At 41.4% G+C, this 13,658-nt stretch overlaps 1 protein-coding gene across 3 annotated transcripts in view; it reads right to left on the bottom strand.

The window, feature by feature from the left end:
- Positions 1 to 13,658, bottom strand: part of LOC143904367 (kin of IRRE-like protein 1) — a 360,894-nt gene that overhangs the window by 334,203 nt on the left and 13,033 nt on the right. For 2 of the 3 annotated variants that reach the window (XM_077418992.1, XM_077418994.1), the window contains exon 1: positions 9,294 to 11,450. The exons of the other annotated variant lie outside the window; for it this stretch is intronic. In XM_077418992.1, the coding sequence (XP_077275118.1) occupies positions 9,294 to 9,381 (88 nt within the window). In that variant the 5' untranslated portion in view covers positions 9,382 to 11,450. Of the gene's footprint in view, positions 1 to 9,293; positions 11,451 to 13,658 lie in introns of those variants that run through there. 3 annotated transcript variants of the gene reach the window in all.

The following is a 13,658-nucleotide window of genomic DNA, read 5'->3' as shown; positions in this document are numbered from 1 at the left end:
AAAAGGTGCAATATGGATAAGTTACATATTTTGCAGTCATTTATCGATATACAACTTTCATTTTTAAAAATGACAATTCAAGATCAATCCCGAAAGACTTAATCGAAAATGTCTGATATATTCAAAACTATTCCCTTTTCCCTATATATATATATATATATATATATATATATATATATATATATATATATATGCATTATCTATGGCACGAAAACTACAGACGCAATCATTCGTGCGGTAAGCGCAATTTCCAAGCGAACAGGATGAGATCGAGATATCCGTATGTAATCCCGAAGAAAGGAGGCTCCTAGGTTCCGGCAGCTCCCTCATCGCTGACAGTTATAGGACGTCTCGTTTGTAACTGTCGACACGACAGAATCGGGCTTAAAGCCGGTATGTATTCCCCGAAAACCGACGGGAAAATATTGGATTCGATGTATCCGGAAAAAGAAGAGAGATTCAGCGGTGGGCTGAGTTGAAAATATAACTAAAACGAGCGATGTGCAAATCGAAGGACGCGAGAGACTGCGAGAGCCCGCTCTCGTCAAATCGGCCGAATCGCATGATACTTTTTTTTTCTTTGAACACGTACTAGTCTGACGAAAGTAATGAGTTGTCAATCTCGTCGAGCATTGCAGCAAAATTGAAGTAAGTGACACGTGTGACCGTTGAAATCGATAATCACATAAAATCGTAATTTTACTTCATAAATTTTGCTTCATAATTTCTATCCGAGGGACGTTCCCAAAAAATTTGCAACATTTTTGTGCAAATTGCAGAATTTTTCCTTTCTTTCTTTTCTCTCAAAAATCGCGCTTATTAATCTCTCATCTTTTAAACCGATAATTCTTAAAGTAAACTCTCAAGTTATTAAAATTCGCTGCGTTATCAAAATAAGATTATTTTAATCGATCCCGTGCAAGCTTGACCGCGTTATATAAATACATTTACGTTCCTCTTATTGGAAAATATGTCGGCTACACAGTGAATGATCAAAGGTCGGTAGCTCGTGTAGATGGAGAACGTTGTAGAGCATGAAATAACCGATAACACGTCGAGATGATTCGCGCGATATACATTAATGTGTCTACCTCCTTATCGTGTCTCGCCGAAACTTTCGCCACGGCCATTAATCATTTAACAGCGCAAATTGAATTTAAAAAAGCCATCAGTAAAGCCACCTTAAATATTTATCTAAATTCATCAATCAGCATAATAGTGTTAAAAATATCGATTTTGTTTCAACCATCGGTGAAAATCAATAAAAGATAATTATGCATAATAGAATAGTAAACGCATCAAGTAAAATTTACGTGAAGCACGAAAACTATCGCATACAAAATCTCAGCGTCAACGTCGAAATTAAAATTCTATTTTATCCCACATTCCATTACGATGCAAATGAAAATTCATTGTACCGATAATGATAACAGCGAACGATAAGCTGGACATTAACTTGATTGACAGTGAATACTCTATATATCACTCACAGTTTAAACGCAAAGCCCACCGAACAAATACACGTCCCAATAATATTAGCAACAAATACAATACATTCAGCGGAAAAGGGCGAGAGGTGTCGAGTGAATTATGTTACGGCCAAACAACAGGGCACCGTGAAAAACGCCCGGACGATAATCCGCTTTGTCCATTATTAATGCCGAACGATCAATTTTGTGTGCTTTTTTTTTTCGCGCGTATCGCGTAACTGCAGGTCAAATTGCAGCTCTAAAATTTCCTTAACGCGACAGTTTTCCATAGTTTACTTTGATTACAAACGAATGGACAAGTTTCTCTCCCCAGTCCTTATACACGAAACTTTTTAGTCCAATGGCGGACGTCGATGAAAGTTTCATCCCGAAAATTAACTGGTTGCTCGCGAGTAAGCGAAGGAAATCCACTTCTCGATTAGAGTTACGCGAAGAATTATCGTGCCGGCAATGTCACAGCGTGAAATAAACTGCCGCGGGGCGGAGCGTAAAGTTCCTGAAAAGAGCGAAGAGGAAAAACGAAATCGGCGAGATTCTCCCTCGTGCTGGCGCCTACCTTTTTTGTGCCCCATCGATCCGTATCACAAAGGAAACAAGGGCAGCCAATGAATCGTGAAGAGCTCCGGGATAAAAATTACGTGGCAATAAAGCGTGATATTAACGCAAGTTGCACGTGCCCCCCGCGAAGAGATCTTACCTCCGAGTCACGTAGTCATATATAGAAATGAAAACTTCGCGCGTGAAAGGCGACCGCGCGATAATCTGTCGCCGAGAATAAAAGAGTCTCTTTGAAACGTACGTGCTAAGTGCTGGAAACTTCGAGCGAACTTGAAAATATACATAGATATCTGATATATGTAGTCGCCAAATAGACGCGGGTTATAAAACGATACTAGACCAACATTATAAAATGTTGACAACTAGCTAAGAAATATACGACTCCTATATTCGTTTAAATCGTAATATAAAGCTAGGTACAAAGATGAAACCGATGGATCTTTAAATCCAAAGTGCGATTTTTAGGAAGAAGCAGAATTAAAGATAATTAAAATACGTGACTAATGTGACAATATTATTAGCAAATTCGTAGAAGCTTCTATCTGCTAATAATATTACCGCATTAGTCACGCACTTTAAATCTCAGTCACGTCAACTAGGTCAGCCATGTCAACTACATCAACACAACATTGATATCAATCAAGCGATCACGTCTAAAATGAAGCGGACCTCAATTTTCATCACGTGCGCCTAGCTCACGTAGACCGCGAAATGTACCTAATTTCCCGCGAATGGATTTAATTCTGCAAAGCGGTTTCCAGTAAAAATGCCCTTCGGGGTGGAAAGTTTATTTCGAGATTCCTCTCGGTCGTCCCTACCGCGAAAGTTGGAATCGCAATCGGCCGTGCAGGTACTTCATCGTTCCGCGAAATTGAAAGAAACATCGTAGGCGTCGTATGTGCCGCAACGAGGAAATTAAGAAATGAGATTACCAGAATGGGGTGAACGCGCGAATGGGAGAGCGAACGAGCCGTAGCCAAGAGAGATGCGGCGAGGACACGCGACAAAAGGGTGCATTACGCAACGGTGCAGTGGGTTGAGAGTTGGGAAACGGAAGCGGGAAGGGTAGGACGGTCCGAGAATGCCGGGATACGGCTGAGAAGAAAGAGAAGAAAGTCGGAAGAACTGCGGGAAGGGAACTGCGGCGGATCGGTTCGTTAAACCACCTCGGAGAAAAAAAACTCAGCGTGTGTATCCCGATACATCGCCTCTCGCGTTTTCCTCCTCGATATCTCAGCAGCAGCAGTAGCAACAACAGCAACAGCAGCAAAAGCAGCAGCACGTGCTAAGGTCCGCGTATCGTATACGCGTCTGTACACGTACGTGTCGTGTGCACATGAAGCGAGACGCCGGCGCCGCGCCGCGCCGCGCCGCGCCGCACCGCAACGACCGTTCGCATACGAGCCCTGGTCTTTTCTCTGATAGCGAATAAACCCGTTTTCTCTATTTTTAAAGACACGCTCGTCCCTCGTATTTGCTATTTATCGACTACCTCTCTCGTGCCTGCATGCCCGCTTTTCCTATCTGCCCGGCCTGCCTGCCCGTGTTTGCACTTGGAAGAAGTGGAGCAGCTTGCGTCCACGAACACTTTAATCTTTTCTTCTTTATCCGTCCGTACTCTGCTTGCCGCTATATACGCTACATACGATATTGCAAACTGAGTTTTCTCACGAAACGCTACCGGCATCTCGAGATATTTACGGTTAACTGGAATGCACTGGAATGCATAGGTTCCAGTTCGATTCGATCCTAGTTGTAATTTTACATTCTAAGAAGCAGAAAACGTGCTTTAGCGTATTTATATTTTTCTCCTATATATTATGTTGTCATATTTTTGTGCTATTTTTATCTTAGCCTTGCTTTTGCTTGCAACGTAATCGCGTTCTGACTATGATGCATTACATTTTTTAACGTATTTATACGTTTTCTAATCTTAGCGTCAGTAATAAATATAATCACTAAAAACATTAATAAAGTACTTCGATCTTCTAAAGATGCACAATTTATCGAACGTTCGTTTTACACTAACTAATTGTGTTTTACATATAATTTAAATCTACGTTTCAGTTAAATAACGAAAACGTAATCACAATATTGAGCGAAATATAAAAAACAGTGCGTGAATGACACTCGACATACTCAACATCGTTAGTAATTGCTAGCTTTTCAGATATATTTATTATTGAGAGTGGTAGAGAAGAGAGAGAGAGAGAGAAAGAGAGAGAGAGGGGGAGGGAGGGAGAGGAGGAGAGAAAATGCGATATTCGGCGTTGTATACATTCCTCCATTTTCTATTATTATATGGCATGTTATAACCATGTTATAACCATGGCCATCAATAATTATAATAACAAATTCTCACGCCCAAGTTGACGCGTTTGCGTTTGCGCCGATGCCTCTTACAACGCAAATACGTCACGACATTCGCTAACGTTGCAAGTTCGGTCTGCTTTACTGTAAGAATTATCGATCATACCCGCCGTAAAACACAAGTATGCAGAAATCACGTAGGTACGGTGAAAAATATAGGGCGCCCGGTAAGTGACTATGTCATAACTATCAATCTTACAAGGTAGCAGACGTTTCTGTAGAGCCACCTCTAACAAGAAATAAGTGAAATTGATTTTACCCATATCTATCCACAACACACACACACACACACACACACACACACACACACACACACACACACACACACACACACACACACACACACACACACACACACACACACACACACACACGCACGCACGCACGCACGCACGCACGCACGCACGCACGCACGCACACACACACACACACACACACACACACACACACACACACACACACACACACACACACACACACACAGATACAAAATCTATAGTTGCACGTGCTATACATTGTTGAATCAACTGGAACATATCTGGCTTAATTAATAGCTTTGGTACATTTATTGACTTTTTTCTTTTCCTTTTGTTTTTTATTTATTCGCTTTTTCCCACACATATCAAAAATATAATCGTGTGTGATTCGCGCGCTTTGAACAACGCCGATAGAGTTTTCACCGCAATATTTCTGCGTGTGCAAATGACACTCGACAAAAGCCACTCTATAACACGTAACGTCACAGTCGATAATTGTTACATTCGAACATGTTTTTGTTATTACGACACGCGCAGCTTGCCCTTCGCAATTTTCAAGCGATGTAATTGCGTTAGTGTAAAATCACCAATTGTCGGATCAATAAATAAAAAGAAAATTTCGTAAAGAAATAAGAAAAAAGGAAAAATTATGGAACATTTCAATGATTTACATGCCAGATACAAGCGGGAAAATATTTTCTATATAATCCTCTAGACTTTAATTTACGACTTTGCTCGAGAATACAAAGTCTTTAAAGACTTGGTATTTATTGTGTAAATTTCAAAGATTTCTGATTGACAACCTATGGAGATACGTCAATATGTGTAATGTCTAGAAAAACTGATCGATTTGATCACTGATATCAAATATTGATAGACGACCACTTTTTGTTCGATCGAGGAATTAAAGGCTCTTTAGCCAGCAACTCCGGCGCATTCTTAATATTTAACGCGCGCCAAGAGAGAAGACGATTTAATCTCACCGTGAGCGCGGAGCGGATTAATAAACGAGCTGAAAGCGTCCATCTGCGGCACCGACACGAAAGCATGAAAACCTGAAGAGACTACGAGACATCCTTCTAAGGCTCTAAACCCGGAGCCAAGAAAGCTCCGGCGTCGTGAAAGTGTCGGCGCCGCACGCCATCCCGTATCCAGAAACGACGCTGAAGTACTTGCAGAATCGCAGTACGTGTCCGAACTTCCCCCAGCCTCCGACCTCACCCCCCCCCCCCGAGTCTCACTTGTCCAACCCCGTAAGTTTCCCAAACTTGGTTGCGTAGCCTCGCCTATTATAACGACCAAGTTCCAGTCTGTCCGGACCCATCCGTCCACGCACACCAGCGTGATGTCCTTTAATATATTCCCGTGTAACGTGTCACCGGCTATGTCCATGTACACGCTCGGCTTGTGTCCGTACGCGTGTTTCCGGCCCTACGTCCTTTAAACTCAGGTCTGTTCCTGTCATAAGACGACGCGACGCTATCGATCGATGCTAACCGAAAAGCGATACGAGGATGCAAACGAACGGCCAACAAAGACAGACAGAGACTCTTTTGAAGACTTTGATAAATGGACATTTCTGTATAGAAGCGAGTTACATCTCACCATTATTATTATTATTATTATTATTATTATTATTATTATTATTATTATTAACTCTAATAAAGCATTCCATGGTAAAAAAAGAAAATTATTTCTCTCTTGAGTTCGCTTCAATTTTTATATTAAATTATTTAGTAGAAAGAGAAAGAGAGAGATTTAATTGTGCATAGTGCAACTCTTTAAGTCAATAAACGGAGTTTGAATCGTTACAAAAATATACCAGTTATCTATTCTCCACTTCGAAGGAAAATCTAAAAACATTATCAACGATATGAGTTTCGAACGTGAGGCGTTACGCAATCGGGTACGCGGAAGTAAATGCGAACGCGTAAGGTAAAATCCAATCAAATCCCTTACCGCCGGAAATACGGATAAGCGACTCGCGGGTCTTCGTCAATCTCTTGTGATCAACGGAACGGAATCTCTAGACCTTTCTGCCTGATTGACAAGGGCAGAATATCTTTGCGCCTGAATCGCAGCGCCTTAATCGAATTCCCGTCGGTGCTCGGTGAACTTGTTTAGTATCGGGAACCGGAGACAATTGGCTAGAGTAAATGCCGGAGTTGTACGAATAATGTAGTTGCGACGCGAATACGCGCGCAAGAAAAAAAATGTGAAGAGATAAGAAGATTTCCATGCAAATTGCCAGCGCCTCGTTATTAAAAATTCCTTTATCCTCGCCAGGAGTCGTGACTGAAATATTATTTGATTTATCTTTTTCTTAAAATATACATTCCGTTCTCGATAGGAAATTAATTTTCGCGTGACTTGCCTCGATGTTGAAATGATGATGGAAAATTCGTGAACACAAGTTATGCAACCAAAAATACCGGTCAAAGACGGAAATTTAGACGGGGATTAACGAGATCCTCGGAGCTTTTCGCACGAGAGCTCTACGCTGTTAACGATATTGCTGCTTCCATCGTCTCGTATTCGAAATACGCGACAAAATCAATATCGAAATAAGTCAAAGAAATCTTACATATTCGCGAAATTTGATTACGCGTTCGCGTGTTCGTAGCTTTACACTGGTGGCGCCAAGTATAAGTGGTACTTATGAAAAATGCAAGCCGTGCGCTATGCTATGCAATGACTTTGAGATAGTTTGAACTAGTTTGCAGTGGTGTACAGTGTCGACAGTTTATAGTTAAATGAACGAACGTCATTGAGCTACTTGAGGAAAGAAATGTACGATCAACCGCGGTCAGCAAATATAAAAAGCATTGAAGGTTACTCTTTAAATAACATGGAGTACATACTATCGGAAAATCATTAATTTAAATCCACTTATAAGATCATCTAATATGTCGACATGACTCTTAATTTCAGGTCAGTTTGTATGTGCAAATATATGTGCCAGAAATATGCCATTACAAATTTTTAAAGTCTCTCGAAATATTAAATTATAGAAGCGGAAAAAGAAGCTTGCGACACACACACACACACACACACACATACACATGTACATAAACATCTAGCGATTTTCTGCTTGGCATTTAACATTTCGTTTTCCTTTCCACCGCACCAAGGAATTGCGATTGCGTTTGTGTCCGAGAAAGGTTGGAACACGAGCGATATAATAAGGTCAGAGGTTTCCACTACGTTACTTATGTCATCTGAACACAAGCGTAACTGCCTAAAAGTTTCATAAAAATAATTGGACGCTCAATAGAACGAGAGAAGACGTCCAAAGAAATGATGCAACGAATTTAACCGACGTAAGTTCTTGATACGTTTCCGCAATATTCTGTATCAACAAAGTGATATCCTCTCATACCATCGACCGACAAAAAACCGCGGATATTTCTCGGTGGCTTCTTATTCCGCACGTAATCATTCACTATGGATTTGCGGAAATGTCTACCGCATGAATCGCGTGGTATCATAAATTCTACCGCGGCTCTGTGCGTGGCAGTATTCAGTTTTATAATTTTAATGTTATGCGCATTATGTTATTTCATGATCTCGTAGTTACACAATGAATTAATTTCCTCGAGCAAAATATGAATTAACTTTGACCATTCTACACTATTAAACCATAGAATTGTAAAAACTGCTAAAAATAAAAGTTCATATGTAAAACTGTTTGCAATCGCGAATACTTTTATGAAATTATCAGATTTAAAAGTTTTTAAAGCAATTATTTTTAAAGCTTATGATTGCGCGAGCTATTTTATAGCTTCGATAAATGTGATTCTATGATTGTAAATACACAAATTACAATTATCTATATCTTCTTGTTTTACATATGAAAAGGAAGGAAAATTGGATCTGATTCTGGCTAGTCGGAATTAACGATTCCATTCGGAAAAAAGAAAGAAAAAGCGAATAGGGATCATCGATGCCGGAAAGCGATCGGGCGCTTGTTTTTCATTGGTCCTGACAAAAATATATTTTGCCTCTCTGGTTCTCGTTGCGACATTCTCTATCATGAAAGTCAAACAAAAATAAAATTGAAGCTTGCCGATGTATCGGTATAAAGTTTGGCTTTGTCTGATATTTTCTGCCGAACGGGACGAATGCGCGGCATAGAAACGGCGCAGAAGTAACTCCCAGTTTGTGCTTTATAGAAATAGACAAGAATATATAGGAGATTCGTAAAAATGTAAAAATATGAAGATATGTTTTTCTTAAATATTGTTTCAAATACAATTGTTAAAAGCATTGAGTTTCCAATAAATGGCACATAACGAACGTTAATAGAACGCTCGGATAAATCGAGAACGATTTTTGTGAGATCGCCATTTATTTTGCATCGTAGAACATATTCCAAGTTAAATATTAACTTCGATCGATACAAAAACGGGACAATTTATTGCGTTAATATTTCATACGCGAAATTAGCGGAACGGATCAACTCGTTATACGAAGTAAGTAAAAAAGTAACGGTAGAGGAGGCTACTAGGAGTGCAACGCTAATAATAACGCGCGGTCGTGATCTTGTCGTGTGTTCGTTCAAACGCAACAACTACCGTATTGACGGGACGTAAAGGACGTGCGCGCAACACCGACATACCCGATTTCTCGTCGACGATGGTACCGCTCCCAGCGACATACGAGGCAGCCTTCATTAGTCCGAGGAACAACAGCACTACACTCCACATGTTCTCTTGTTATTCCGCGCAAATCCTCGTGACGGAAAAGATTACGATGTAACGATGCCGTGTGCGGGGATACGCACTCTCTGCCTCTCTATTCTCCGATCCAGCACAACCGATCTGCGGTCAACTCGTCTACGAGCCGACTGTGTTCGCGTCCTGCTACCCACGTTAAGTCATCATTTCAATAGTCATGGAATCACTCGCGGGCATTTACGCCACGATCATCAGCTCGACCGGCACCATCCCCTTCTCGTTCGAGTTGGAGTCATAAGAGGCGATCTGTACTCGCGACTGGCGATTACCACTAACGTTCACGACTAACTTCGCTCACTCGCGCGTTTCTTTAAATTTCTACGAAAGACACGCAGCGACGAAATGTCAACACAGATAGCCGATAATAAATGTTTTCTTTCGATCCACTTAAGGCGCATCCCCCGTCGCCTACTCTGTCAAATATCCTGGCTCCGACGCGCGGTCGCCAATCTACCAGCAATAAAGCGCTTTTGGTACCACCGCTGCTGTGCGCCCTGTTTTCGTCTCTAATTAAACATTAATTAAAACACCCGCGGCACCCGCGCATTCTCTGGCCGTGCACCGCTTCTTTTTTATCCTCCCTTCTCTCCCTCTCTCTCTCTCTCTCTCCTTCCTTCCTCCCTCGATTCCCGTTTCACCACTGTTCGTTCGTTATTAAAGCGCGGTACGAACGCGGTAATCTCCGAGACGGTGGAAAATCTCTTGCACTTCCGGTCTATCCAGGCGCCGCCACCGCCGATAACCCGAAACGTTCACCATGGTACCAGAGATCCCCAATGGTGTTGGAATGATTCGAGGAACAGTTCGCCACGTCGTTGTCGAAAGAACGAAGAGCTAGGGAAGATATAGAGAACGTTCTCCACCGATCCGCCAAAGACGGATCATTTTTCAAACCCGAGCGACAAACAGTAAATCAGTTGATATAAACGTAGTTGCGATCAAACAGTCTCCAAATTTATAATGTTAAATTGTCCATTATGTAGATATTATCGCGTCTCCAAGTTTTACTACGGAACACGACACAGTCTTTCCACACTAACGATCCCGGCTCCCGGCTCTTAACCACCCGGGCTAATTACAAAATCGACACGAACTTATGTCTAATCACTTCGTGTCCAGCCACAATTAAAAGTACGTCGTGCGATCTTCGCGCTGGATAAACGCTTATCGTTTCAAGAATGTGCGAAAATGATTTTTAAACGTTAACGATAACTCTGACGAGACTAAAGACCTTCAAGGTTCACTTGGACAATTCTGGCTCACCGAACACAAGTTTGTCGATGGCGAACTATCGCAATATGTATATAAAAACCGAAGGACCGCGGAGATGTTCAATCACGTCGGACCACCACAGATTTGGGGGTTTTCCTGGAATCGGTCCAAGTAACGACCTAGGGGACGCAAAAGCCTGCAATCACGTTGGGGCAGCAATAATTGCGAACCACCTAGAATCGATTCGAGAAAGGATTGAAGAAACCGACGAATCCGATCACACAGTCATCGTATAAGTTTTTTTATCGATCAGAGATCGTCCAAAACGTGAAACACCAAACCAGAGAATCTTGTGACAATTTTCATTCATCCCTTCGCAATAAATCATTTCGTCGCTCGCATCCAATACATTACAGCTCGCACATACGTCAAAAGATTAAAAGCACATTAGAGAAATGAATATGCCTGTCCGTCGATGAAAATTCTGCGAACGCGTCCGTTGCAATGAACTTCGTTTAACACGGAAAGAAGAAAAGAAAATGTGAATTATTGCCTTTTTCACCCTATTCCTGTTTACATCCGTTTCACGGAGTCTGACATGTGCGAGTCGCGCGTCAAATTCGACAAAGTCCCACGCGTGTCGTCCGCGACGTCCCTGAGAAAACTTTGCAACACGTCGCGCACGTGTGATTTTCGGAGCTGCCGTCGGTTATTCCTTTCCCGGATTATCCCTCGATTATTTGCAAGTGGCACGAAGAGACGCGCGACAGCCACCCCTCGCGACGCAACGTAACACGCCACTGAGAACACGTGGTTCTCGACCGACGGCGGACGGCACACTGACGGAAAAGACGAGCAAACGGCGCCGCGACGGACGCGCAGCCTGCAAAGCCTCCGAGGAGGTGGTGGTGGTGGAGGTGGCGGTGGCGGTAGCGGTGACGGAGAAAGAGCGGAGGGCGCGGTAAAAGAGGTTTTCGGACTCGTGCACCACCACCGCCGCCACCGAGGAAGATACTAGGGCAGAAAGGGATGTCTGTTTCTATATCTAAAGATGCGCGTACTCGAATAATGCACGTTGCTCGAGAGGGTGAAAAGGGGAATACATACGCGTGCTCCTCAACACCCCGTCGTGTCGATCACCTTCAACCCCGCGAAATAGAACGATATGCGATCGCGAAGTGACCCGATATCATCGATAAACGTTTATCCGGGGGTTAGCCGAAAACCCTGCAAACGGATATTTTATTCCAAACGAGAAACGAGATAAAATAATACGTTTGATCCATTTGTTTATATATACGTGTTTGATTAATTAATCATTCATCGATTGCGATCGATATAAACGCACCGAACAAAAGATACAAAATGCATATTTATTGGAAGCATAAATTATAAATAATAAAAGACAAAATTTTCTACTCTAAAATCCAATGCAGGTTATATAGATCGCCTAAAGTGGGATCGCTTATGTCGCTGAAGCTAGCAGCGGGAGCTAGCAGCGGAACGTCCCGCGGACAGGGCCGAATATCAAATGGGTTTCTCAGGAGGTCCGAACGTATCGTAGGTTAATTATTATCAGCCGCTGAACTTTTCTTAGATATTATTAATTAATGAAGATTAAATTTATTTTAATATAAATGTTTTTTACAATATTCAAACTGTTTTTTCATCGGTTTAATATAAAAACATGTTTTAATTATTATAGATTAATCGATAAATAATTGTAGAACATAGCAAAAAACGATTTTCTCCAAATTTTTAAAGAATCACGTTCTTGTAACAACAAAACGATTCAGCAAAACAATCCGCGGTTTTATATTATTTGTTATTAATTTTTTATACATAATTTATTCAGCGGCGACCGATCGCAAAGAACTATTCCCTCCAAATTTTTATGGGATCATATCCTTGTGATAACAAAACGATTCAGCAAGTATTTGGGACAATCCGCGGTTTCCCTTAATTGTTATTAATTTTTCATTGATAATTTATTCTCTGGCGGTCGATAGCAAAGAACGATTCTCTCCAAATTTTTAGGAGATTACGTCTTTGTGACAACATAACGATTTAGAAGGTATATAATTATACATAATTTATTCAGCGGCGACCGATCGCAAAGAACTATTCCCTCCAAATTTTTATGGGATCATATCCTTGTGATAACAAAACGATTCAGCAAGTATTTGGGACAATCCGCGGTTTCCCTTAATTGTTATTATTTTTTTATGCGTATGTATAATTTTACGGTCTCTTGCAGGTTTATCGCCGTGCACGCTGTGAAATTAGCGCGAGAACAATAAAATTCATAATTCTCATATAATAGTGTTCGTATTTAATGAAATAAGAGAATGCAAAAGATTACTTTGACAAATCATTATGGTTACCGGAATAGTTATTTCCCCAAAAATATAATATGCTAATAAATTAATAAAACAAAGTGCTTCTAAAGAAATTTTAAGAGCTAATCATGCAATATATGTCGCTACATTTTGTGTTTCGCGAGGTAGAAGAGCGCCTCGCGAGGAACAGAAGCACCTTCGCGAGGTTAGAGGAGCACCACGCGAGGTACAGAAGCACCTTCGCGAGGTTAGAGGAGCACCTCGCGAGGTACAGAAGCAGGACATCGGCGATTTCGTTGAAGGTTCATCGCCGTGCACGCTGTGAAATTAGCGCGAGAACAATAAAATTCATAATTCTCATATAATAGTGTTCGTATTTAATGAAATAAGAGAATGCAAAAGATTACTTTGACAAATTTATGAAATCATTATGGTTACCGGAACAGTTATTTCCCCCCGAAAATATAATATGTTAAATAAATTAATAAAACGAAGTGCTTCTAAAGAAATTTTAAGAGCTAATCTTGCAATATATGACGCTACATTTTGTGTTTCGCGAGGTAGAGGAGCGCCTCGCGAGGTACAGAAGCACCTTCGCGAGGTTAGAGGAGCACCACGCGAAGTACAGAAACACCCTCGCAAGGTTAGAGGAGCACCTCGCGAGTTACAGAAGCACCCTCGCCTTTGTCGGGACTA

The sequence above is a fragment of the Temnothorax americanus genome, unplaced genomic scaffold, assembly GCF_048541705.1.
Source record: "Temnothorax americanus isolate GAGA-0224 unplaced genomic scaffold, ASM4854170v1 Scaffold51, whole genome shotgun sequence".
Classification (NCBI taxonomy): Eukaryota; Metazoa; Arthropoda; class Insecta; order Hymenoptera; family Formicidae; genus Temnothorax; species Temnothorax americanus.
Note: the sequence above shows the minus strand (reverse complement) of the source record. Positions and strands in the feature narration are given on the sequence as shown.